Source organism: Cygnus olor, chromosome 2, assembly GCF_009769625.2.
Source record: "Cygnus olor isolate bCygOlo1 chromosome 2, bCygOlo1.pri.v2, whole genome shotgun sequence".
Lineage (NCBI taxonomy): Eukaryota > Metazoa > Chordata > Aves > Anseriformes > Anatidae > Cygnus > Cygnus olor.
In genome coordinates this window covers 51728389-51756250 of record NC_049170.1, presented here as the reverse complement: position 1 = coordinate 51756250, position 27862 = coordinate 51728389, and the positions used below count along the sequence as shown (strand labels likewise).

The 27862-nt window shown below is 45.2% G+C and overlaps 1 protein-coding gene and 1 long non-coding RNA gene across 6 annotated transcripts in view; one reads left to right on the top strand and one right to left on the bottom strand.

The window, feature by feature from the left end:
* Positions 1–9036: 9036 nt before the first annotated feature.
* On the bottom strand, positions 9037–19509 carry LOC121066297. Of its 3 annotated transcripts, none has more exons than XR_005817645.1 (4): positions 19190–19509; positions 18457–18554; positions 18276–18366; positions 9037–9987 (listed from the first exon to the last, which is right to left on the bottom strand). It is a non-coding gene; the product is annotated as an uncharacterized LOC121066297 (long non-coding RNA). The 3 variants fall into 3 exon arrangements; XR_005817646.1 differs by having other exon boundaries at positions 9037–9945; XR_005817644.1 differs by lacking the exon at positions 9037–9987 and adding an exon at positions 16159–16380.
* Positions 19510–19879: 370 nt separating this feature from the next.
* The window catches only part of E2F3 (E2F transcription factor 3), a 44223-nt gene continuing 36240 nt past the window's right edge, over positions 19880–27862 (top strand). The window contains exon 1 of one of the 3 annotated variants that reach the window (XM_040548894.1): positions 19880–20485. In XM_040548894.1, coding sequence (XP_040404828.1) covers positions 20162–20485 — 324 coding nt within the window. In that variant the 5' untranslated portion in view covers positions 19880–20161. Of the gene's footprint in view, positions 20486–21081; positions 21169–27862 lie in introns of those variants that run through there. The other 2 variants (XM_040548893.1, XM_040548895.1) reach the window with 2 other exon arrangements.

Below are 27862 nucleotides of genomic sequence, written 5' to 3'. Positions count from 1 at the left end.
TTACGCTGGGATCACAGCGTATTCACTGATTAGTGCTGTCTTATTGTTTCCTTGGCCTCTTATGCCAGCTGGTCTGTATCCAGCTTTGAATCCTGCCTCCTACTTAGATCATTAGCCCTTTCAGACAAGGATGCCTGCATTATTCTTTGCTTGTGTAACATCCAGCAAAATGGGGTCTTCCTCCATGAATCAAGGCCGTAGGCCCAATGATAATAACTATAATAAATGTTTGACTGCTGTGAGTATTATTATGACTGTAATGTTTATATGCATGGGGGAAAGGAATGAATTCAATGCCCAAAAAGGTCCACCAGAAAGAACACGACCCAATTAACAGAGAGACCTTTAAGTGTATTCTCATCATTGGCAAAGGCAGGACCCCTGCTGGCTGATCTGTAAAACATTGATGATGTTTGTTTTAACAGGAGTCGCTTAACCGACCCTCCCGTGTGGATCAATTCACGTCGCTGCCTCAAGCCAGTATCATCAAAGAAACGTTGTGAATACTACAAGAAAGAAAAACCGAGACCTTCGACTTCAAAGTCTACTGTCAATCATATGCATCAGAATCCATCTGATAGACTTACCATGGATGTTGGCACACCTTTTGGCTGTCGCCTAAACATGAGGTTACTTCTGTAGGAAAAGGATACCTGGTTCAGGAAAATAATTTAGATGACGTTGAGCAGCCTTCTTAAGCAGTACTATGCTTAAGAGTACTATGCCTATAGTAATAAGTGGCTGTATCTAAGCAAATTCCAGGTTTATTAACAATGCAGAGAAAAAAAAAAGAAAAAAAAGTCTGCCCTACTATAAATGTGAACATCCATATATTTAGTTTTATCAGTGGTCCAACTACACCAATCTCATAGCACACAGCATGTATTTCCTTCCCATAAGGCTAAGTCAGTGGTGGATGCCTAGAAAACCAGGCCTCCCAGTGCAATCAGGACAATGTGACAGAAGAGTACACAAAGATTGTTTACACTGAGTGGCTTGATGCTATATAGATAAGCCACATATTGAAAAGATGTTTGAATATTACTCTGTCTGCCTCAATCCTACCACTTAGCTGCTCTTTCAAAAGTCAACTCCCTCACCTCTAGCAACAAAGGACCTTCCCTTTGCCCAGGCTGGCAGAAATGTTAGGAGCTTGTCTTTGCTGAATGTTGTTCAATGCATATTTCATAGACATATGATGATCAGCAGTGATGCAGTGTTCTAGACTAAGTCAAACATATAACAAGTTTTGGCAACTGTTGTCTTGTTCAAGTGATGACTGTTAAGTACTTCAGGGAATGTAAAAGTCCAGTGTGAAAGAGGAACTGATGGAAATGGCTGATGTATCTGAAATTCTGCTCACACATTGCTGGCACTGGAGATTCACTGGCTACGAGGCCAGAAACAGCCATGGTGGTCACTAAGTCTGAACTAGTGGGATAGTACAATGTATGAAGTATTATTTTAGAAGTATTCAACTTTATTTTTGTCTTCCTACTTTAACTTACTTCCTACTAAATCTGCTTTGGACTTCATTCAGAGAATATGCATACATGTTTAGTGCTCAATCCCTAGCTAAGCTATAAGGTGGTTCTCTTACATTTGAGGGGAAGCATTGCTTAGTTTCTTAGCCTGTTTTACATACTAACCATATCTCTATGTCAATGAGAAGCTGTTGAGTTTCACCACAAAATCCACCTGATTTCGTACTGCAGAGATGGCCAAGACATCATCGACATCTCAGAAACTTATTCTATACACACAGTAATGGTACTTGTCTCAGAAGAGAAAATAAAAGGTTCAGGGGTAAAAGAGTTAAAAAATAATGTTCACTCTGATAAGGTAACATCAGGTTTTTGTAATACTTATTTCTTGTTCAGACTAGAGCCTAACTTTAAGAAAGTTTCCAGTGGGAACATGCTGCCCAGAGCAGCTGTGGATGCCCCATCCCTGGAGGTGTTCAAGGCCAGGCTGGATGGGGCTTTGGGCAGCCTGGTCTGGAGGGAGGTGTCCCTGCCCATGGCAGGGGGGCTGGGGGGAGGGGGGGGCAGTTGGAGCTAGATGATCTTTCAGGTCCCTTCCAACCCGAACCATTCTGTGATTCTATGACTCTATGAAGTTCTACTCCTAGAAAAGTTATCCTAATGGATAATTGCCCTGAGAGACAGAGAGGAGAACATGAATACTTAGTTTACAAGAAAGCCTGAATCTTCTGTCATAAACAGGAAAAACAGGAGTGACAACTTTGTAATTTTGTAATGAAAAACCTGATTATCTTGAAGTCAGAATCCAACTCTATTGTTAACTCTTCTTACAAAGGAAGCTCCAGGTTAAAGCCGCCACCCTAAGAAATTAAAATACATTGCCTTACCGTTATCATTTTTCACGTGAACAGTAACTGGTTTTAGCAGAAGGATGCTAAGGCTGGTGATCTTCTGAGCTGTACAGGAAGACAGCTAGTCCTGGCAATCATCTCTTTAGACAGACTGCAGTCCTCTTTGTAATGACAACTTTCAGAACATCTTTCCTTGTTCTCCTTCACCATAATTTCTGAGGTACAATTAGACCTGCTCCAAAGTCTGAGTTGAACGCATGGGTAAGAGGAGCCTGTCAGTTCCAGTTGGTTCCATAGAAATGTTTCCTTTCCTCAATAGCAATATAAAATCCCTGGCCAGATACAGGGTTTCGTCATATGAGGTCACTACAGGGGCAAACCAGCTTCTCCTGTGGATGACCCAATTACTGCAGAGGCAGATGGGCGAGTGTGCAATGCACTTGCCAGCTGACTGCTTGCAAATATGGTTTTAAACGGATATCATAATTTGGTACACAGGAACTGACAAATTACATTCTACCTGACAGGGTATGATACAGATCTGCCATAGTGACAGCATCCTGTACACTTAATGAAAAAATCTCCTTTTTCAAACCACGCATAGCCAAGGTTGGCAATACTGGTGATCACCATTACATAGCTATTGAACTCCTGGAGTTTCCGTTGCAGTCTGCAGCTTGCCTGAGTTCTCCCTGTAAGAAAGACTTAAAGGCTCCCGATCTAATCTGAATTTATCTTATCTAGCTATGTTGCAGATACATCTTATGCATTGCTGCTCTAGCTCATTGCTGACAGCCACTATGGGTGACATATATTCTAGCTATGTGGATTTTTTCAAATGCAGCTACTGATGTCAGGGGCCTGGCCTGAAAGATTTTTAGAGAGAGCTAAGTATTGTTTTCTCTGATGTCTCAAAACCAAGCAGTGTAATGATTTTGGTTTAAATGCATACCTTAGAGGATTGCAGTTTATGTCTGCCCTATAAAACAGGGATGTATCCAAGTGCTGCTTGCCTTGAAAAATACAGAGTGATTCCAGCTCCACTGCTCCGCTGTATTTACTAACATGAAGCATCTTCTTCCCAACAAGGCTGTGGGACCAGAAAAATGAAAAGGCAGTGGGATAGTATCTGAAAAAGAGCAATACTCCGTAATCCAGTCCCAAATCCCCATGTACACAGGCAAAGCCCTTCCCTCAGCCACTGCAGAGGAGCTTATTCAGTGACTGTGCTGTCATTCCCTGGCTGTCCCCACAAAGCACTTTGACTCCTGTGATGTGCAGAGAATACAATAGTGTGCCACGCAGAATTAATATTGCTGAAACTATGTTGCTCTGAGTATTCCTGCTCAATAGTCCCTACTTCCCCTTTTTATTGGATTTGCCAATATTTTCTACGTGCCCCTAAACTGTAGATTTAACAGTGAGGGAGGTAAAGGAGAGCAAGGCTTTTTATCCTTTCCACGTTGGCAAGCCATGGCTTTGTACAGTGATTTTTCCTCCTGCAAAGTATTTCTGGGCATGGGAGTGGAAGGGCAGTTTGGTAACAGAATCCCAGAGTTTTACATCAGGCTTTTGGAACACCAAAACTATCCTGTGCTGTACGGGATGGTAAAGCACAACCTAATGCTGCAACGCCTATTCTAGCTTGTTCAATTCAACTCATGTTGGGTGTGCAGATAGATTATGACCTGACTCCTTGCTCAAACTGTTCCTTTGGTTCCTCACACGTGCTGGAATCTTGAGATTAAAAATTATTTTCCAAAGTCCACATTTGTTGCTTTAAGATCCCTGCAGATATAATATCCATCTTTGTGTATGGTGAAGAGCACAAAATACAGAGATAACCTTTATATTTCCGAAGGACACAATGGAAAGAAAAAAAAGAAACAAAAACCTATAAATGATGAAAAGGTTTGTTGTGACATGAAGTTCAGCATTCTGAACAAGCCATGGGTCCAAAAATCACACTGTTCCTACGAGCAAGGTCCTTTCAGTTAGTTTTTGCTCTCTGTTGTCTGATATATTTATTGCCATCTGCAAGAGGCAATTATTTTATTGTCAGAAATATTCCTTGTAGACAAACCATCCTTTACCTCTGCTGGATGTACCAGAGCCTCTCCCATTCATCAATGAAGAGATTTCAAGTTTTCTGCACAGTTTTTGTGGTTTCCAAGCCTGAGAGAGCTATGCATAACAAAATCCCAACTACTACTTCATAATTCTAAGGAAAGGCCAGCAATTTTTTCCCAAGTGTGTGACTATAGTTAACGATTGTGTTTGACTTACATTTTATACGGTGTGAAATTCTGTAACAAAGGAGACAGATAGTCTAAAACAATGAGAATTTTTAACTGACAGTCTCTTCTTGCAAAGAATGCCTATGCTGCTTTCATTTCAAAACTGCTTCACCTACCTTGAGTACAGTGTTTCTTCTCAGAGCCTACTACATACAACACTGCAGTAAACGATGCTCTCCAGAAAAAGGGAGACATACAGGAAAGATCGAGAGTCAAAATAGGAAATCTCAATTTTAACTTTCTCTATTTGGTTAGATCTAAAAAAGATAGTCATTCTCCCCACATTGCTTCGTCTCAAAATATCAATAATTTGGTAGACTGCTTTTGTCCTCTGTTTCTTCTAATGTGATAAAGGGGGGAGAACTGAGTTATTTCTGCTGAAAAGTAAAGCTGGAGACCTTTTAGTGCCTGAAGTTTGTTTCTGAATTCAAGACTGCAAATGGGAAAAGCAGGGAACTACATACTTGGAAATACTTGTTGCTCCAAGCAAATATTTCAAGAGCCATTTAACAGCTAGAGTGTAAAGAAGAAAGTAAATTTTAAATTGTTATAATTGAATGTTGTACGTTATACATGGTCACAAGTAGAAGAGTAGAAACTTCTAGATGGTTAGCAGGCTTCCTGAGAAGCAAATGATTGACCAGAGCTGGGGTACTAACAAATAGAAATGGATTAGCTGTTTTTTAAAAGCTGCACTGATTGTTCATGTTGACTGTATAAACTATGTACATGCCTTTGGCCTATGGAAACATGAGATACTTGAGCTTCAGGAAGGGCTCTGATGTGTGTTTAATAGAACAGATGAGGACAAAAGTTTTACTTCTGCTTTACTCCAAACTAGTCATCGTATTCTGCTACTCATATATATACAGTATATATATATATATATATATATACGTATGTATACTGCTACTTAGGTTAAATTGTTCTATTTCTCTCTCATAAATTGTTTTTAGAATTAGATAGATACTTCATGAAAGACTTTGGTGAGAATACAGAATTGACTGGGCAAAGCTTCTGCATAATACTATCTGCATTTTCAAATACTGTTTTCACTGCCTGATAGCTCCATCTTGACATAGCCCCTTTGTAGTTTACAGTGAAACTGGCTCAGGATATTCCTTAGTAAGGCTTTTTTGATCTTCAGAAACCCTCCAAACTCAAAGAAACCTGCCCCAAAGAATATGATCCTGAAGCCTGAATGTCACCATTAAGTGTCTGACCTGTAGCAGCTCTGTAAATATATGCTGAAAAACATATATATGTTCAAGAAAAAAAAAAAGATATATTAACTACAAAATGGAGACTACTTGGAGAAAAAAATGTTTAATAAATGGAAAATTGATAAAGGGATAGCAATACAATGTAGAATAAAAAAATTTTAAAAAATACAGAAATATTAGGAAATTAAGGTTACTGTGTTGCTATTTACAAAAAGGAAGATATTTATGCAGACCTTTGTTAGTTTGACATTCTGACATTATTATATTTTGGGTTATTATTAAATGAAGATAGTAGAATTGTTACAAGTTTGTAAATATGAAGTCACTTCTTGTAATATTTGTGGACAACACAGATTTGCCTGATTAGAGTTACTTGCAAGGACAGGGCACTTGTACAGAGTGATCTTAGTCATTCTCGGGTGACCTGGACCTTTTCAAACAAACAATAGCAAAACATACTACTGAAACAAGAAACACAGGCTCTGCCTACAACATGAGAGACTGTAGGCTGGACAAAGGTGAACAAAGTCTTCAAGTGTGATGCTGAGAATTGGTATGACTTGGAAATTAGTGCAGAGAGAAAAGGTAAGAGGGAGGGAACTGAGAGCCAGGACTACAGTAGAAGTCCACATAACTGCATTAAGCTATCCTTATTTCAAAGGATGTTGAAAATGGGTGTTGATGCAGAAAAGAACAGCATTATTATGCCTTATGAACAGAGAACTGGAAAACACAATGTTATAAAAATTAAGCTTGATTACAGTGTATAAGTATCTTCTGAAGCAGAAAGAACTGAATCACCATTGACTAGCAGGAAAAAAAAAAGGGAAAAAAAAAAAAGGAAAAAAAAAACACATCGGTGACTGGAACTTGCAGCCATGTACTCCAAAACAGTAAACTCAAATGGTTCCCTCCCAAATAAATGAATTCAGTCCCAACTCCCCCCTTCGCACCCTCTCACTTCCCCCCCTCACCTGTATGGGGAATGTTCCATCTCTTTTGATTTTAAAATCAAGTTTAAATTCCTTTCCAGGAACTGCAGTTTTGCATTCTATTAAAGCACAAGCCATTGGGTGGACATGTCAGTGAAATTAGGAGTCCATAATATTCTGTAAAACAGTGGTTATGATTCAGATGCTTTACCAGGAAGGGGCCTGTGCCCAGAGTGATTCCTGAACCATGGCCAGAAATGTTTAGGGAGAATGGTGAACATGTCCAGAAGTGTTTCTAGATACTGTTACTTTTGCTGTAACACATACATCTGTGGACAGATAACTTTACCTGAGATTTTGCTGGCAGGTTGTAGCAAGCTATATTGCTCAGCATCAACTTTTTTAACATACTCTGCTAGCATTCCTATGAAATCAGTACTCACTGAATTACTCACTGACCTTGTACTTGTGCTAGCACAAACAATTTTTTTAAAAACCTAAAGTACAAACAGCATAAGTAGGCAACAGCAAGGAAAGCTAGCTATTCAAAAAGCTTGACTGCACTTAGTTATTCCATTTGTTAGTATTTTCTCAGTAGCAATACGTGCTTTAAGTACACAACAATTTAAAATGATTGGAAACTGACAGTGGGTGTAGAGGGTTTCTAAGGCACAGCTGAGAAGAATTGGATATGTATCTTTTCATTTGCTTGTTGTTGTTTGGCACAGTTGTTCTGGTAGGTGACTAATGCTTTTGTGACTTGAAAGAGAACAGAGAAGTGACAGTGAACTGAAGAAGTGTGTGTGGATAAGGTTATGACCATTGCATATGGAAAAAAAATCTATAATTTGTTATCACTGAGCTTATAATCAGAAGATTGTTCATGCTGTCTATCACGATGCTTCCATCTCAAAGTCACATCTGATGTGATCTAGTCAAGCAATAATTCTGCTTCAAGTGGGATCCTGACCTGTACACCCACCAGAGGTCTTGGCAGCCAACTATTTTCTGCTTCTATAGCTCTCTGCTAAGTTAACTCCAGTATCTTCCATCAGCAACGTGTGCGCGTGCCAAGTACATGTACACAATGTTTGGCTCTTTGTTCTGCAGCATGGCACCCTTTCAGAGGCTTCTTGCCTCCTTTAGATCTAGAAAGAAATCGTCAGGCAGCTCACTTTATACCTCTCCCTCTCCTTGGACCTTGTCTGTATGTCAGTAGTGCTGCTCCACTGGGTAAATCAGAAGTATGCAACTATCCTATTGTCTTTGGTGTCCTTTAGCTCAAAAAATGAGATTTCTTGTGTTTCTGAGAGATTGAATACTTACCCACAATCTTTCCTGGAATGCAGAGAGACATAACATTTGATACAACATTGATGAAGTAGTTGACTAGTTCATGAACACCTCACTAATCTCAGTACAGCAGTCTCCAAAGTTTCCATGGTCCTAAAGTTATCCATCCGTTTCACAAGCTTAGAAATGGCATACTGCAAATTCATATACATGTTAGATCCAAAGAAATCTGCTGTTTCCCAACCAATTTATGGCTGCCTTTTTCCCAGAATGACAAGATCTTCCCAGATGAGTCACGCTTAAAAATGAATTGAGGACTAAAACAAGAACTCATTTGTACCCCCGCACAGCTAACCCTACTTGCATCATACACTTTTTGAAATTGAAATGCTAAATTGTTTATGGAAAACAGGGTACAACACTCTATTTTGTTGTCTGCTATGTTTAGAATTCAAATCTGAAATATGAATTATCATTGTTCTGATTGTAAGACAGATATTTTACACAAAATAAAATAATAATAATAATAATAATAATAAAAAAGAAGTTCTGTTCTGTTAACTTTGATAAATAATATTACACTTTGAAAGTATATGCTTCTTTCAGCAGCTACTCTCGTTAGTTTCTAAATGTTGATATTTAGCTACTGAGGATTTTCATGGGCTTGAATCTCTGTTTTTGTAAAAGTTGCCTAACCAGACTGATCATTTTGAGAATCAAATCCTAAAATCTTTACGCATGTGTTGTGCCCAAGCCTGGAGACAGAACGGGACCAGAAAACTTGACAAGAGATTTTCCTTGCAAGCAAGGATTGCATCACAACAGACACTATTCTCTGATAGAAGTACAGATCAATTTACATTAGTGTCTTATTTTGCACCTATCCCTTCCACAAATTTGATCATTTTCTAAAACTTTGACAGCCATACCATAACATCTCAGCTTTTGCATATAAAAGTTCTCCAGAAAAAGGGAGAAAGATTTGCTCATCTTTGTAATATTACTCAGAGTCCCTCCCATCTCACTACCACCTCTCACAACCTCAACAACCAACTATTCTAGTGTTTGCAATCCCTGTCATTGTGATGATGCCCATGGAGTTGCAAAGAGAATGTTTTTTATTTTAAAGAGATAAAGACTGGTGATACCAAAGCAAAACCAAGTGCTATGAAGTCATTGCAGGAAATGTCATGGTTTGGTGGGAGGAGGTTCTGAGAAAGGCCAACCTAAGTAAATAATAAGAAAAACAGACAAAAGGGACCTTGGTGTATATTAAAACTGAGATCAAGAGACTGATCAGCAGCTGTTCCTGTAGCTGTCTGCTCCAGCTGCATCTGCAGCTGGTTCTTTCGCTGATTTGGGGGACAGATGGTATCACCCCTGCATGCATTTTGTATAGAGGGGTCCTGGAGAGTGGACAACTGGCACTGTCCCAGTTTCTCAACCTTTACCTTACTCATACCAACCCTTAGCTCTACATCTGAGGAAACTTGGCTCTGCATCTGCACCCCAACAAACCAAGCACAGCCCAGAGCCAGAGCAACAAGAGAAAACATTGATACTGTTAACATCGCTTCTAGAGTCAATACAATACAGGGACTGCTGTCCGGAGCTTGCAAGCACTATGTCCAGCTGGGGTTCAGCCACGAAGAAACATGTGTGGGGCTGTTGTGCACATGGAACAGAAGCTGTAAGGCCAGAGCCGCTTGCTGAAGATCTCACCGGTGGAAGGGGTGGTCATGGTGGATGCAATTTTCTCTTTGGCCACCAGACTCCACTGTCCTGCCTGTGTTGTAGGCAGCTGAGACAGCCACATCTTCATTGAACTCCATGCTCCTAGGATCACAGCTCGGAAAGCATGAGTGCTAAGAAAAACCCAGAGAAGCAGGAAGCAGTGTGTTATCATGCTGAAACGAATAAGAAACAGTCAAAGCATGGTAAAGCATACCAAGAATTCAAATGACAGCATTAACTGCGCTTCTCCAAGACACAGCCAAGACAAAGGCCGGAGTTTCATGGATACTTTGAGCTGGTGATGTCTCAGTTCCCTTTTCCCTAGGCACCTACCCGACCATCCCTCTCTCCACTCTGCCCCCTTCCTTTTATTGGCACTAAAAAAATTATGTGTGGCCCTGCCGCAAAACAGGTACAACAACAGGAAAGTGGTACAAGTTAGGACTAACCCAGCCCAAACAGTAGTTGGCTTTAACTCAGATCAGTTCCCCAGCCACCAGCAAAGGGAGGGGTAGCACAGGGACAGCAACAAATGATAAGTGAAAGACAGGTCTGCTGCTTCTGGTGGCAATGACAGCTTCTGCCCAAGTTGTCAACTTGTCAGCTGAAAGCTGCAACCTAAGGGCAGAGGCTATTAGGGTCAATGCTTAAGTCTCAATCAGCTATGGATGATTTTGGATCACTCTTCCTGTACCCCATGGTCGTGTGACTCCAGGAGGTGCCTAATTTGAACAGCTCTGGACAAAACAGAAAGCTGGAAGTCAGAAAAAAAGGAATTCCCTAAATGTCTTCATTAGCATCATGCTCCATTAACACCCCACTTTCAATATGGTAGGCAGAAGATAGTCCCACAGGAATAGTTCTGACCCAGTGTGAAAACCATGGGATTTTGCTAACCTGATTTCCCCTACAATCTAAAAGTAATGGGGTTCTGAAGCCTTTCTATATGGAAATAACATTCAAGCATTATCTGAGAGCATTATTATTTGCTTTAAATATTTTTGATGCCTCCAAAATTCATGTCTCACAGTAACTCTCCTGTGATGATGAAATATGAAATTTTGGACAAGCTGCTAGGTATTAGAGAAGTAAGACCATACTTCTGCAATAAAACAATTCAAAGTAAAGAAAAATGATAACTGATGTTACATTTACATGCTGGGAAGTGAAAGTTTGCAAACATGGATTTATTTAATAAAATTAAAAAAAAGGAAAGTGAGAAAAAGAAAGAAAAAGAAAGAAAGAAAGAAAGAAAGAAAGAAAGAAAGAAAGAAAGAAAGAAAGAAAGAAAAGCACAATAATGAAATGCCTCTTCACAAGGCACTGAACATTTTAACTATTGTCTCAAAAAACCTTACAAAAAATCTTGAGGCAACGAGGGTTCATGAAATATTAGGGAGGTTCAGAAGTAAAAGAGAAGCAAGAAAAGGATTTATCCCTCCAAAAATGGTAATGGCTATACTATGAAACCACAGACAATAGGAATTATTAAAAAAATCAGAAGGAAATTTGTAATTTCAGTAACACAGTATTCCTATGTGCAACTCTGTACCGTTCTAAAACAAAGGGCTGTTGGTTTTCTGGTTAATTAATAATAAATCTAACCATTTTGCCAAAGCCTGTAAATAAAGAGTCAGTTCCAAAAGTCAGCACATTATGAGAAACAGCCTCAGTGCATAGACTCTTTAGGCAAGCATTCAAAAAAGTAAATACAGCATGAGGTTTATCTGATCTGGATGAATGTAGAAAAGTAACGTAACAAACCTGGATTGAATTAAGAAATTCCACTAGTATAACTTTTCTACAACAAGCCCACTAGTTAAAGAAGGATAAAGGAGACCTTGTGTACACAGAGATGAAAATCTTTGAGTTACAGACGAGACAGAGCCCTAATGAAATAGTCTTGCTCCTGCCTCCTGTAATAAGAGGTAATTTCAAACTGGATTCATGGAGGGAACATAAGATCAGCACTGTGGTGCCCATCTTGTAGGCTCTGTCCCAAAGAAGGAAAGATTTCTGCCAGCCACTCAGCCATTAATTCTCTTCCTCACTTTCTGCCACCTGCATAACCTCATTGCCAGCCCAGGCTCCTGCAAAGTAACTGCACACTTAGGAGCTGTTCCTGTGCTGCTTAGAGAAATCTGTGTATCTGAACCAAACACCCAAGATCTTCTTACCCAATGCATGGAGAGAAACAAGCACCCAGGATTGAGAACTGCCTCTATCCTCCCTCCAAAAAGGCAAAAATGAGCAGGGAGCTTGTCAGTGAGGGATGGTGAGGACAGAGGTGGGGTCTTCATCTGGATCTTCACAGCAAATTACTCACAGAGAAGAAATTGGAATTTTCTCTCTTTGTTTTCCCACAACAGCAAGAACATTTGCGAGGCTAATGGAGAGCTGGGTTCGATTTTGTCTTCTGCCTGCTTTGGCCCAAACATACATCTCTGTCCTAGGAGAGTGCCCAGACTGTGGGTACTCTCCCACAGAGCTGTTCCACTGCCCACCAAACCACTGTGACAGTGGCTCCTCAGCAAGTGATTTAAACTTATCAATCTGATTAAAAGACCTGGATTCCAGCCCTCAATCCAGTGAAGAAAATGCAGAAAACTCGCAAAGATGGAATTGACACAGGTTGCTACCAGAACAACCCATGAGGGTCTTCTGTGCACATGCACATTTTTGTTATGTTTAAAGCAGTAAAGTGGTGTTACCCTGGGTAGTTCATGCCAGCTGCATGCTTTGAGCACTAGAGTGTAAGGCAGATGAAAAACCCTTTTCTTTTGCCTTCTTTCCAGTAACATGTTCTCAGAGCAAGCTCAGGCATCTGCAGAAGTTTAGAAGGATTTGTGCCTGGGTGTTTCAATGTGAAAAAGCAAAGGATCAGGTGGCTAGGATAGAGCAGTGAAATACTTTGTAAGCTAACTCTGCATGTAGGAACAGCCAATGGCTACTCTATGGATGACCTGCTTGCTGGGACTGCCAAGCATCGTGTAGTGCTCTCAGGGGGTTTCTGTCCGTTCTCATTCACTAGCGCCAGTGCCACTAGAACTGTAACTGGCTTCCACCTAAAAAGTCCTTAAATAACTTGAATTGACCAAAAGGATTGGAACCCACAACGCAGGAGTAGGCCCCATGTCTGTTTTCCCTCCTAGTGAAACCCCCTGCACTGAGTCATATTCCCGATGACTGAGAACTGCAACATTTGCACTAATCCCATAACAAAAAAAAAAAGCAGAAAGTTGCAACAGAAAGATGAACAGTCCAGCGAGAAGGCTATCCACTAATCCTGTAGTACCCAGATGCATAAAGTCACCTTGTGATAACTAGTCTGCATAAAAAGTCAAGCATATGTTTCTGTCTTTCCATGATAGGGGCATAGTTCCCTTCCATCTCTTCAAACAGATAGTCAGAGTCAATGTTCCTCACTAAAATCCTCCATAATGCAGAAATGTCTGACACAGAGAATTTATAATGCAGGTATTATTTTTATTGTATTTTCTTAAATTTTGTGCCGCAAATAAAAATTATATCTTTACCACTAGATCTAGGTGATGAAGTATAGAAATGGAAGGCATTAACAAGTTTATAGATATATACAGAATAGTTTTTTAACATAAATGCATGACTACATGCAAAGAACTGAGATTCTTACTGAAGAAGACTATTATCAGCAGACTTTTATGAACCTCCCCACAGTTAAAAAAGAATACTAATAATCATTAATCCTAAAAAATAAACTCTCGTGAACCAGAAAATCATTTCTGCTGAGAAGATGCCACCAAAGGAAGCTCTGACAATTTTCCCCTGCTATTCACTTCTACACTTAGAACTATACTTCTCTCATCTCTGGAATAAGACATCTTTAAATGATAGAGATTTACAATATGCCCCCTCTCTAGTAAGGTTTTCTGCTGCTTTTCTTGAAACCATTGAAATGGGAGGGATGGCTCACTGGTAAAAAAGGCTGTACCTATACTTTTTTTTTTTTTATGTCAAAGTGACATTTCAAAGTCAATGCCTTTTAAAAAATAAGGGACGATGGTCCTGTAAATGTTTCCAGAAATCATTAAGTAAATACATCCAGAAACTAGACCACATGCTTCTCATAGGAGACATTCCACTCGTAAATTCTTAGATCAAATTCCTAGTAGAAATTACAGAATAAAAAAGTCAGTTTATTTTTTGTTTAGTTTTGTTTCTCTCTTTTCTCTCCCTCTATTTTTTAATTTGGTCTCTATCCTAGCAAATATCATTATAGTCCCTATAATTTTTGTAAGTGTAAAAAAGGAGTTTGTCCAGTAATTAGGCATTTACTCTCCAAGGGTTCATTATTTTTTTTAGTTGACTAGTTGGATGTTTGTTTTTAAGTGAGTAAATGGTAATCCCACTAAGAGGAAACAAGGGTCTAATGACACAAACTGCGTTCAAAGGTTGCGGAATCATATTAGATTATATCCAATAATGTCTCAATTACAAATATGGGCGGGTAGGTATGCCTATACTTAAGGCTGTCCAACATTTGTCATTCTGAAACCCAATTTTTCAGTCATCAGTAGCCTTCTAAAAGCTAAATCATTTGGTCTGAAATTTCAATGAGGTGGTGTCCTTAGCCTGACTATTTTGGACAGAACTATTGAACTACTTGAGAAACAAAGCAAGGAAACATAAGCTATCTTTAAAAATTCTGGCAGGCTTTTCTTTGGAGCAAAGACTTGTAATTGCGTCAAGGATAGGTCTAATACATCACAGCTTGCAGTTTCTTAGCAGAGATTCACCGACACTTGGTATCTGCAGCTTCGGAAGATGTCATCCTAACTTGGCAATTGTGAGTGGACAGAACAAAGCCAAAGGTTGAATCACAACTTGGACTGGAGGAGAGCAGACTTTGGCCTGTTCAAGAATCTTCTTGGAAGAATCCCATGGGAAACTGTCCTGAAGAGAAGAGGGGTCCAAAGGAGTTGTTGCTTTCCAACTTTTGGGATCACTTTCCAACATTTTTGGGATGAGCTCCTCCAAGCTCAAGATTGGTCCATCCCAACAAGCAGGAAATCAAGGAAAGGCAGCAAGAGGCTGGCACGGATGAACAAAGAGCTCCTGACAAATGTGGGAAGGAAGCATATAAAAAGTGGAAGCAGGGACAGATGACTGAGCAACAATATGGAGATGCTGTCCAAGCATACAGGGATGGGGTTAGGAAAGCCAAGGCCTATCTGGAGTTGAATCTAGAGGGGGATGTAAAGGGCAACAAGAAGAGCTTCCTTAGGTACATCAACAGCAAAAGGAAGATAAGGGAAAATGTGGGCCTACTGCTGATTGGGGCAAGGGATTTGGTGACAAAGGACATGCAAGAGGCTGAGGAAGAGTACCTTCCTTGCCTCAGCCAAACTCATATCTAACTGGATATACACATGTTCATGAAACCTGAGAGTATGCACCCACGAGTGGTCAGGGAGCTGGCCAAAATCACTGTGAGGACACTCTTGATAATCTGTGAAAGGTCATGGTGACTGGGAGAGGTTCCTCACAACTGGAAGAAATGTCAATACTTTCTTCAAGAAGAAAGATCAGGGAATTGCAGACCTGACAGCCTCATCCTAATACCCAAGAAGTTGATGGATCAAATTATCCTGGAGACCATTTCCAGACATATGAAGGACGGAAAGGTAATTGGGTGTAGTCAGCATGGATTTATGAAGAGGGAGTCATGCTTGACCAAACTGGTAGCCTTCTACAGGGAGATCACTGGTTCAGTGAATGAGAGGAGAACAGTGAATGTTGCTTATTTTGACTTCAGTAAGGCTCCGTAACATCCTCATAGAAAAATGGATAAAGTATGGGCAATGTAAGTAGACAGTGAGGTGGACTGAGAACTGTCTGAACTGTGAGGCCAAGAGGGTTGTCATCAACAGCACAACGTCCAGCTGGAGGTCAATCTGCGGTGGTGACTGGTAGGGGTCAATACTGGGGCCCACAGTGTTTAACGCTTTTATTAATAACCTGGATGATGGGATGTCAGACTTTCAGCGATAGCAGGAACCACATATCCTACCACTCTTACACTCCCCCTGGATGTGCACTTGCTGTCATGCAAATTGTGTTCCTGAGCACATAATCCCTTCCCTCCTTTCTCAACTCTTCCTTGCCTGGCTGTGATGCTGACCTCCAAAGTTTAAGAAATGGCATAAGTTTTTGTTTGCTTGTTTGTTTGTTTTGTACAATCTCTGCTCTGCCACTTGAATGTATGTTATTGCTACACAATATGCATTGTTGCTACACAATACTCCATTTGATTTGTAGGATGGGAAGGTCTCATAGTAAGTAGCTGTTCAATATTTTGTGTCTTTGTAATTCTTCCATATGCAAGACTATACATTTATTTGCTTCTTATTATATAAACCTTTCTTAAAGACAGTTTTTTAATCAGGACTTTTTTTTTCAGTCTTCATTTCTACGTTGTGCAGAATCTTCTTCATGGGAGAAGTCACATGAGAATCCAGGTCTCAAGGGCAGCTTCTAAACATTTTAACATTGAGGCAAATTTTAATCTCTGCTGTTGCTTTCACTACCTGTAACAACAGTCAGAATCCCAAAGGAAGCAATCTTCATTACACAGGTCCATCCATTTTAGGACAAATACAGCCTTTTACCTAAATTACACTGTGTAGGGAAAATTGTATAGCATCATAAAGGTAAAGATAGGATTACAGTAAATACAAGAAAAGATAAATCACAGCTGCACATCAGTCTCAGTTATAGTATCTCCTAATCCCTTGAGGTCTGCAGGGTATTTTCTCTGCACTATGTACCTGTATGATAACATCCCAGGAGAGAGCAATCTATTTTTTATAGACCAACAGAGGTTTGTGGCCCTGCAAGTAGCTTGCTTGATGTAGATCTCTTTACACTTCTTATGTTTGTTCTACCTTCCCCTTTCTTTAGGTTCTGTCCATTAATAGACAAATTATACATTTAATAGGTCCCACTGCAAAATGAAATATTTGCCACAGGATTCTGTTTTAAAAAGAAAACAAAAATGCACCTCTTCTCCTGGAGTGTTTTCTGCACAAGTCAGTTCACTGACAGCAAAGTTACTTTTCAGATGAACCCCATGTTTTTCTTCAAGTTTCTCCACCAGACCCAGCACAATCTCAGCGCAACTCTAATTCTCTAAAAGACAGGAACAAACTACCTCCCCATTCACATCTTACAGGCCCCATCTCCTGGCCACCCCCTTTGGTGGGTGCATATTTCTGGGATGTGACTCTTAAGTCTGGTTACACAGCCTTGCTACCTAGCAGAATTTCTTCCTGCTGGGGTAAGGATTTATTTCCTATTATTTTTCTTATGTGAAAATAGATTAAATGTTCCTGGGTTTATTGCAGCTCAGTTAAAGTGCCCTAATCTGTCCTTCTGAGTATAGCAGGGCTTTGCTTCGTTCTTGAAAGCATTTAACCTTTCTTATGCACTAAGCCAGACCCTTTTCCTTCACAATTTCAACTGAAAAACAGCATTCAAATAAACAACATAGGATTTAACTGTTAATAGTTTAGCTCTACTTTTATTTCAGTCTCTCAGCTTACAGAGTAATAAGCTACGAGAAACTTTGATAATGGCAGAACCGATACATGACACTGACTTCTGAATTGTACTCTGCCTCGGTCTATTCACTGCCTCTTTTGGTCCCTGTTTAACTATGTTTAGCTTCTGCTTCAGGGATTCTAGCTACTTCTACTATGTCTACATGGCTATTTGTACACTTTAGTCTTTCTCTGTTCTTTCTCTTTAAAAATCTGTTTCAAGGACTCTCTTTTTTGCTGTTGTCACTTTGCTATGTTTGTGCCCTGTTACTTTCTTCCTTACTGCTTTTCTTTCATTATCATGTAATGGCACAGCCCATATTTCTTCTCTTCATCTTGAAGGATCTTTGGTTATTTCCTTTTTTCCCCCCTTCCCCCCTTCCTTCCCTCCTTCCTTCCTTCCTCCCTCCCTTCTCTCTCTCTCTTCATCCATCCCTCCGTCCCACCCTCCCTCTCTCTCTCTCCCTCTCTCTGACTGTTGTCTCTATCCACATTGTTTCCTAAATGTCTTTTTTCACACCTTTCCTTCCTGAGCGGTCCCCATTACTCTTTTAATTGCTGACTATGGTGAATGGTTTTTCCTGTTATCACCATTCCCTTTCCTCTAGGATATGCAAAAGCTATGCAGTGTTACCATTTCCAAACATGGGGAAATAAAACAAAACAACAACAACAAAGGAAACCAACTTTATTTTTAACTATAAGCAAGCTTACTGCCTGAATGCATTCATAGTTCTCTATATCTGGACTTTTAGATCCCCACTCACCCGCTGCCCTCACTCCTCTGCATCTGCCCTGCTTTGACCCTTGGATGTGCCCCTGTAAACTCCTGCTAAAAGGCAGCCAGTCCTGGCACAGGACTCTGCCACATGATGGATGGTTACCTGAAGATGCAAGACAGCACGACAGAGGAAGACAATAAAAGGCAACCCAGAAGAAGACTGAAGATGTGTTTGTGGTTGAAGCCTGTGCCTCCTGCGGTACGGAAAACAAGACTGTGAAAGGGATTACAGATGTAAAATGCCCAGGGTGAGAAGTAATCCTTTTTTCCAGGTGGCGGCATACCTCAATGTGGAGAGAATATGAAGGAAGCAACATTTTTCGGCTTTGTCTTGCTGCTCCAAAAGACTTTTCTTTTTTCCATAGGTTTGGGTCTAATGGTTCTGGAGTTGATGAATGAAGGTGAGAAAATGAAGTAATGTGACTGGAATGAAAGAACTCTGCAGCACAGAGAGATTTGTGCTGCTCTCCCCTCCTGCTGAGGCTCAGGGATGCACATCCCCGAGCCAGCAAGGTGCTGCTATGCCCGCCATGGCCAAGGCACGCTGAGCACATCTCTCAGCTGCACGGGCACAAAGCTAGGCATTGCTGGCTGGCACCTAAAGAGTGACCCACAATAGCAGAACCGCAGATTCAGCTAAAATTTTAAGCAATGCTACAGTTCTGCAGAATAATGTGATGTGTTTCAGCCAAGCCCAGCTCCTGCCTGAGCTGGAAGGACCATGTGAAGACTTGGGAAGGTCCTGAGTGAACAGACCAAGCTTGTATTATCCCTAAAAGAAGTCTCCCTTGTCTGTTTGAAAACCTCCAGTATCCCCGGGTAGCCTGATGCCGGGCTTCCCCAGTTTAATATCAATTGCCCCCCAGTTATCTAGGCTGAATTTAGGATTGCTAAGAAAGTCCATTACTTTGTCTTTGGAGGAAAAGCAATCTCTTTGTGACCTTTTTTTTTTTGTACCAGGTCACCATTGCCATGTCCTCTTCCCCTGCTTTTCACCCCGGAAAAACAAAAACCAACCCTTGTGGTAGCGCACGTTTTTCTGACCGTGTTTCATTCCTCTTCTTTCCCTCTGGATTCCGCCCAGCCTGTACCTTTCCTCACGTGCAGTGCCAGCAATCGCATGCAGGAGCACCATCAGGGCCTCTCCCGAGCCAAATGGAGGAGAATATCCCCCTCTGACGACAAACACGCCCAGAACGAGGGATGCCCTTTTCCTACCTAGGCACCCACGTTGCAGGGGTACCGCCTGGGAACCCGGCACCGGGACCGGGATCGGGACCAGGACCCGGATCGAGACCGGGTCCAGCGCGGGCGCGCCAAGCCCGGCGTGGCGCGGCGGGGGCGTGGCGGGGGGGGCGTGGCCCCGCCAGGCCCCGCCCCCGGGCACGTTGCGGCGGGCGCCGCCGCAGCTGTCAGTGTCAGGCGGGCGGCGAACCGGGATCCCGGCCCGTCCGAGGGGGAATCCCCAGCCTCGCCCCCGCGGCCAATCCGCGGGCCGCATGCAAATCGCGGCGGCGGCCGGGCCAGTGGGGAGCGGGCGTGGCGTGGCGGCGGCGGCCCGTTGGCCGGCGGGGGCGGCGGCGGCGGCCAATGGGGCGGCGGAGCGGGCGGGGCGCGCCCCGGGGGCGTGGCTATGCAAATTTGGTTTGAAAAGAGGGCGGGAAATCCGAGTTTCGCGGGAGGCCCTTGGCGCGTAACCCGTCTCCTTTCCCTTCATTCATTGTCAGCAGCCGCCGCTTCCTGGAGCCATTTTCCAGCCGGCCCCACACAGCGGGAGCGGCCCCGCTCCATCCGCCGCATCTGCCCGCCCCGCCGCCTCCGTCCCCCCCCGGCGCCCCGCATCCTGCAGCCGGGGCCCCCCCGGCACCCGCGCCCCCCAGTATTTTGCGCGGGGCCTCGGCATCGAAGAGGAAAGCGGCTGGGAAGGCCGGGGGGGGAGGGACGGGGGGAGGAGGCGACGCGGCTGCGGGGACAGAGCCGGAGGGAAGGATGAGAAGGGGACTCCAGCCGCCGGCCCCGGCAGCGCAGCCGCCCGCACCGCCCTCGGACTGCAGAGTGGCCCCCGCCGGCTTCCCAGCCCGCTTTGCCGCCGGCACCTTCATCCAGATCCGCAGCACCGGCGCGGCGGCGGGGGCGCCCTGTGTTGTCTCCTCCTCCTCCGCCGCCGCCGCTGCCCAGGCTCCCGGTGCCTTTGCCCCGGCGGCGGATGGGGGCCAGCCCGCTGGCAGCTCGCTGTACTGCACCCCCCACGGACCCGCCGGCAGGACGGCGCTGCTGCAGCCCGCTCTCGGCGGAGGCGGAGGCCGCCCCCCGGTAATTTTCCCCCGGCCCCGCGGGAGGGTGAAGGGGACGGTGGGGATCGGCGCCAGGCAGGCCCTCTTCCTGCCCACGGCTCCCCGCCGCCGTCCGGGCCCGGGGCGGGGGGCAGGAAAGGCGGAGACGGCGCTTTGTTGCAATAAACTTTCCTGGCTCCTTCCTACCCCCCCGCCCCGCTCCGGCCCGGGCCGCCGGGTCTTATTGCAAAAAAGAGGAGAAAAAAAAAAAAAAAGGAAAAGAAAAAAAAAGAAGAGAAAAGAAAAGAACCCCCACCCCCGCAGCCACGTCCCGCAGCCCCCGGCACAGCGAGCGAGCAGCCGGCGCGGGGGGGACCCCGCTGCCCGGGGCCGGAGCCCCCTTCCCCCGCCGGGGCCGGGCCGGGGGGCGGCGGGCGGGGGGCCGGGGGCCGGGCCGCGCCGTGCCCCGCCGGTGTCTCCGCTTCGCCCCCGGAGCCGCCGGTGACGTCTCGCACACGTGCGCCGAGGCCGCGGCTGTGACTGGGAGCCGGGCGGGCGGGGGGGGCCGAGCCGAGCCGAGCCGAGCCGAGCGGGGGGAGGGGGACGCCGCTTCCTCCTCCTGCCGCCGGCCTGGGACAGCCCGAGCCCCGGCCCCGGCCCCGGCCGCCCCCGGCCCGCCGCCGCCCGCCGCCGCCGCCGCCCTCGGAAATGCCCCTGCAGCAGGTCAGTGCCTCGCGGGGCGGCGGCGACCCCCGCAGCCCCCCCCACGGCGCCCCCCCAGTCCGGTGCCGTGACCACCCCCCACCCCCCTGTCCCCCGGATCCCCCCCATCCCCCGGTGTCCGCCGCCCCCCGCTCGGGGGCTTCCTTTGTCCTCGCCCTTTTCGGGGGGCGCGCCTGGCCCTCGTGGGCTCCGCCAAGTTACGGGGGGGGGGGGGGGGTGCCAGGACCGGGGTCACCCCAATCCCCCTGGTGGGTGCCTCCCGTCCCCTTCCCACGGTGCGCCCCGATCCCCCCCCGTGAACCCCCTGACCCCCCCCCACGGACCCCCCCGACCCCCCATTTACCCCCCCACCTCGCCGGGCTGTCACGGCGGGGGCCGTGCCCGGGATCCCGGCTCACCTGCCCGGCCCCGGGGAGGGGGCCGCCCGGCCCGGGGGTCCCGGCGGGCGCGGCCGGAGGGCTGCCATGCGGGCCGGTGCCCGCTAGGGCCGGGCCGAGGCGTTTTCCGTGGCGGAGGCGGCGCGGGGCGCTCACCTGTTGGCTCCCCCCCAGCCGCCCGGCCCCGGGAGGGGTCCCGGTGCGCGCCGCAGCCGGTGCCAGCGGTCCCCAAACGCCCCTTTGGGAGCTCGGTCCCGGCGCGACTCGCCCGTCCCGCAGCCCACGGGGGTGCCACGAGGCTCTTCTCGCGGGGGCTTTCGCAGGTGTTGGCTGCCGAGGTCGGGATGGGAGTTTCGGGCCGGTTGACAAGTCCTAGCCGGAGCGAGAAAGAAGCGTCCTCGCTGGGCAGGGCGATCGGTCTGCTGGTGCTCGGTGTGTCGGGAGGGTGCGTGGTGTCAAACGGGCCGGTTCAGGCTGCTTTGTAAATATTTGTCCGTCCTGTGCAACAGCTTGATTCCTAGAAGATGGTGTTAAGCCGGTACAAAGAGGAGCGAATGTAACAGGGTGATTCTGGGGGAGCGATTGTACGGGCTTTTCTGCTTTGTGGGAGGGATGTTGGTGTCGGACGGGACTTTTGACATTTCTCCTCAATGGGTGCTACAAGACTGTAAACACAAGCTTAGGGTATTATTATTATTATTATTACTATTATTATTATTTTGTGTTATAGCGTTCACCTCTTTAATGGGAAGAACTCCCTGCCATGAAACCTAGGAAGGTTTCTGCCCTGCTTGAAGGTTTGGACACAAGAAGGTGATTTTAAGCTCTGCCTGCCAGAAGTCCCTGGCAGTCTATGCTGCATATCCTCAGAGCCCATGTTTACTCAGGGGGGAGATGTGGGATGGGGGAGGAAGAGACTGGTCAGGCTGGCGGTATCCTTAGTGTGGGGTTGGCACCCTCCCAGGGCGATAAAGCAATCCCTAGCACACGCCAGGAAGCAGGCTGTGCATCCCTCCCCGCCCTGACAGCTGTGCTCACGTGAGTGCCCCTCTTGGAACCGCACTGGTTTGCTGCACACCTGCCTGTCAGGAAGCAAGGCTGAAGCATCCCAGTGCTCTGCCTCTTCTTGCTGCTCCGCGAGGAATGGCCAAAGCGCTTTCATCGTCTTGGCAGGAAGACGACACAGCCATTTAGCAATTCTCTGTCTCCCATCCATTTTTCACCAAATCTTGCAAAAGATTTTCTGGGACTGGGAGGCGAGGGTATTTTCCTGGTAGTTCCTAGCTGATCTGATTTGAGAAACTGATAGCAAAGACTGGTGAGAGGAGTGAGAAACTGCTGGGTAGTTGAGGCAGCGAGCCCAGGCAAGCAGCATCAATATAAATTTAGCTCTTGATTAGTTGAGTTACAAATAGTACACGGAGACCCCCCAGCTGAAATTACGGCCCTGCTATGCAAAAGACTGAGAGGGTAAGTCTGAAATTTGGCCAGCACACCTGTGCTAGTTAGGGTTATGAAAATACGCTGTCTTTGCAGATGTAACTGCACTGGCAACTCACCCATCGCTTCCAAATATAAACTATGGTATAAGTGGAAAAGAGTTAGTATGGCAGTGTGTAGTTTAGGCCGCTCAGGGAGGCGTTTATATCAGCAAAAGAAAAAGTTTTTTTTGCCAAAGTAAGCTGCTTCCCCTGTGGGAATATGTTAGTTACTTTATCTCTGCTTGTGTAAGTGTAACTGCTGGAAAAGCCTGGAAAGGTAGCCCAGCCCCTAACAGCAGGCGCCTTCAGCCCAGGAGAGGTGAGAACTCACACACTCCTCCATCTCCCAAGCAGACATCTCGATACTGTCCCAAACCTGCTTCTGGCTGCACCGCTGCCTGTCGTGGTGGCTCCTGGCACTGAGGGTCATTAACCAGGCTTCTGCACCCCAGCGAGCCCAGGCTGCCCGGCCCTTCGACACAAGGGACTTTTTCACGATTCCTGCAGATTTAATGGAAATTGTTACTTGGCAGGACTGAGCCGCTGCCACGGCTTCAACGCGAGCAGTAATGATGAACTAACCCTTGCAAAGTAGCCGTCAGCTCATGCTGCTCGGGTCCTGGGGCAAGTCTGAGTCCCTGCCAGTGGAGACCAGGTGGGCCCAAGCAACAGGTCAGTGCTGCAGTTAGGGGCATGGGTCCTGCTCCCTTCCTTGCCAGGAGCTGGTGCCACTTCCCTTCTGCCAGCCCCAGGGCTCCTCCGGCTTCCCAGGGCAGTTCAACGTGCCAGCCCTGGTAGAAAAACTAACCCCAACCAAAATACGTAAATAAAAGTTTTCTGCTGGGCAAGCAGGTTGAACCAGCTAATGGATGGTCTGGTAAATGCCAGGGACCGTAATGGGAAGGAGATGGCTGGGAAGAGGGCACAGGGTGGAAGGAAAGGAAACAGGGGAACTGACACCATGCCATTTTGATGGCAGCAAATTTGTCAATCAACTCAGCTCATGATTGGATTTGTCAATCAAATCATGAAAGCATGGCCTATGTAGGAGAAATTATTGTTTGACGAGGTGCCCCGCAACATTCTCGCTGCTGTTGGCTTCCCGCTTTGTATGAGAAAGTCACTACCATTTGCAAATTGCGGTATTTAAAAATGGAGCTACTCTAAATGAAAGCTGCTCAAAATGTTTCTAATTCAAATAGTGGAGAATTTCTTACTGTCTTTGGGTTATAAAGATAAGCCTTTAAGAAGAGGGCCATTTTCTTAGCCATGAGAAAATGCTTAAATGGAGACACCACCCACATGTTAAGTCCTTTTTAAAAGGGGCTAAATCCTCTTAACAAGAATATCTTTAGAGAACTCCTGTGGCCTTTAGATGACATGAGCTCTGGAGAGGCTGGTTCGGCATACTTCAGAAGGGGGCGGGAGGATTTACATTTCCAAACTGAATACTTAGCACCTCTCTCCTTTTCTGGTGGTTTAGAAAGTACCTCTTCCTGCCTCCTTCTCAGCAAGTCACAGCTGGAATAGGAGAACAAGGGGGCAATACATAATCTTCTAGATGTTGGGTATAGGAGCAGGCTAAATAGGACATAAATACTGAACAGCGACTTAAGGTATGGGAGAAAAACCTGGAAGTGGCATAAAGGAAGTGGGCAGTTAAATAATTAGTAGCTTATCATTGTTTTGTGGGAATAAAAAGCTTTGTCTGTGTAGAAGACATGGGTATTCTCATATTCAGACCCATTCTCATATTTCTTTGCCTCATAGTTTCTGTTAATGAATGCTAGCATGAGCCCGAGGCCTTTGGTTTTGGAATAAAATGTATGGGACTCTGTCAGGTGTAAATGCATCTTCTCCAGGGACAGACTGCTTCTGAGCCCAAGGAGGTACCGCATGGTCCTTTGGCATAAACGTGTGAGGGGAGCTCAGAGAGGTATAAATCCTGATTGCCCTAACCATGCCAACAAGCACCTAGCGCAAAGCAGGCATCCAAATAAATCTGTACAGGAATAGCTTGTAGCTTGCACTTGCTGGTGGTGGATGTGCTCTCCTCATGCAGAGTCCATCTATGTTGGTGTGGCTCTGTCTGCACCAGAACTGCTGAAGTACAGCAGGTTTATTTCCCTGCTATGATAAGGACTTCTGGCAGGTTTCCATGAGCAGCCGAGCCACTCAAAAAGCCTTACTGTTGCTGAAAAAATAGTCTCGCTTCTCTGTCACCATTGTCACTGTAGCTTAGTCTTGTCGGGCCCCTGGCCAGGCAGCACTTTTTCCCTTCCCTCTGCGCTTGGGGAACATCTGGTTGTGCCTGTGGGTTTGTGGTCTGCTGCTTTAACGAGGTAAAGTAGCTGGGTCTGATGAGCTTTAGTTCTGGCACGAGGTACGTACTGGGAATACGTGACCCAAGATGGGACGAATGAGAAGAGGGAAGGAGATGAGAGCTTTTCCTTTCAGTGGTGTTAGGGTTTTAAATCTGCTCACTGGACATCACTTTTCAGGAATTGGTCTTTCCTGTTCTCACCATGAAGGATCTTTTCCTTGTGTCACCAGCCTGTTTGCAGTCTTTGGACTCGATATGGGACGTTAGGGCCCACTGATTGAGCAATTAAAGGCATTTTCTTTTCCTTCATTTTATCCCAGGTACTTTGGCGCTGCTCTGTTAATTTTTACAGCATGCTTGTTTGTATGTTAGCATTAAAAAAAAAATCTTAAACTTAGGAATTGCTGCATTTTGCAAGATCAAAGGTTCTCCTACTACTTCTCTGACTACAACTGTGGCAAATCTTTAAGACAAGAGCACATGAATGCGCTGAACAGCCCTTCTGCTTTCTTCTAGAGAGTATCTCCTTAGTTAGAGGTTACAGTGGGTTTTATACTCGTTGGTTCTAACCTTACGTAGCAACAAGTTATATGATTCAGTTGTCTTATATGGAAAAAAAGTAATTTTTATTGCTTTGAACATTTTTTTCGTTTTGATCTTGCTGCCTATAGTACTAGTGGATGATCCTAGATGTTGTGGTAGGGGAAAATGATTTCCTTGTATATATTTCTCTACACAGCTTATGATAATGCACTGTTTTTTTGTCCACAGTCACCTTCGCCAAGCTGAAGAGTTCTATACTGTTTAATCTCTCCTGAAGTGAAAGCCATACGTGCTAAAATAGAGGTGTCCATTTATAAAAGAATCACATGGCTGTAAAAACAAACATGTCCGTTAATTATGGGTTTCTACTTGTAATATTTTTATGGATTGGTGGCTTTGAAAGAAGTTTTGAAGACGTGACAGACCGACTTGCAGGCCTAGCAGGAGCTAGAGACCCTTTCAGAGCCAGCTTGCCTCACAAGGCCTTAACCTCTCCCTAGGGGAGGAATGTGAGGTGTGGAGCAGAGGGGCCTCGCTGGGCCTAACTACTATGGTAATTGGCTCATTAGAAAGGCTGGAAAAAGGAAAATGAAGTAGCACCTTTCCTCTTTGTAGCCCCAGATTTGTGTTCTCAATAGGCCGGAGGGGTGGGGTGGAATTTGACCCTCCCCTCCTATCCAGAGCACAAAGCGAGGAATTGGGTAAGAAATGAAGATGTGAGGTTCTTCTGGTAGCAGCAGGCTTCAAACATGACACCTTTCAAGCCTTCAGATTTCACTTCTGAAGAAGTGTGCTGGGCTGATTGCTGTAGCTCTGGTGGCAGGGTTATTTTGCTGTGCTGGTCAGTTTGACCACGTAAAGGAGTCCTCAGTTACTGTGTAGATGCAAAAAGCCCGCCATCCACTAGTGTGGATACTGGCAGGACAGAACAAACTGAGTAATAAGTTAATGTAGCGGGCTCTGTGGATGATCTTAATTTCCTGTCACAAACAGCCAGGTAGCCCTGAAGAGAAGGAGCAGTGCTGGCTTCCTTCTGCCGGTCCATCTTGGTGCCAGCGTGGAGGGGTGGGAGGGTGGCTTGGACTTTGATCCTATATGGGCTCTGCCAGGGGACTTGGAGAAGATGCCCACTAAGGATGGATCACAGACCATGACTTTGGGTCAGATAGGCTTCTTGTGGCGATGGTGGTAACTTATGCCCAGCCCTGCCCAGAGTGAGGTTTCAGCAGATGGAAAGCTCTTCTGAGCGTAACTAAATCTTTGGGTTTTTACAGTCTCTGCAAATAATCTCATTTACAGCTGGCAGCACTGAGCATGTATATGTGATGGCAACTATCATACTTACAAATGACTAAGTTTGACTTCAGGCTTTGTTTTGGCTGGCAGAGTTATTCACTTCCTGCATTATTTTTCAAGAGCAAAACTGTTTGCTCCCTTGGGGAGAAAAAAACCCCCTTCATGTGTTGGGGGCAGTGGTGTGTGATAGGGGGGAGACTGCCTGTTCTTCCAGGACTGGGCTGTCCCAGTGCACGAGGTGCTGCTGATGAAGTATTTGGACTTGGTTTTAATTTCAGTTCTGTCTTCTGTTTGAAGGCAGACTTGGCAAAGTTGCCCAGTTTATCACATCTTTAAAAGGGAACTATTTCACTTCTGTTTCCCTCAAGTAAGCTGGTCCAAAACCACACTTGGAAGTGCTATACCTGGCATGGGTGTCTTCTGAAGTACTATGCTTTCTACTTGGATGGTGCTATTATTTGCTGGATCTCATGGCATGCATGGAGTTCTTAATGCCTTTTGGGTTCATCGTGAACTGTGGGAAATATTTCCATCTGCAAGTCCCATAAAGAGAGAAGACAAAGAGTTTAACTAGATGTTGATAAAGCATGTACTAAAAATGGCCTCTGCTGTGTGGTAGGAGCATACTACTTCAGGCATTTTAGCCTTCCTTTTGTACATTTATAATTACATCT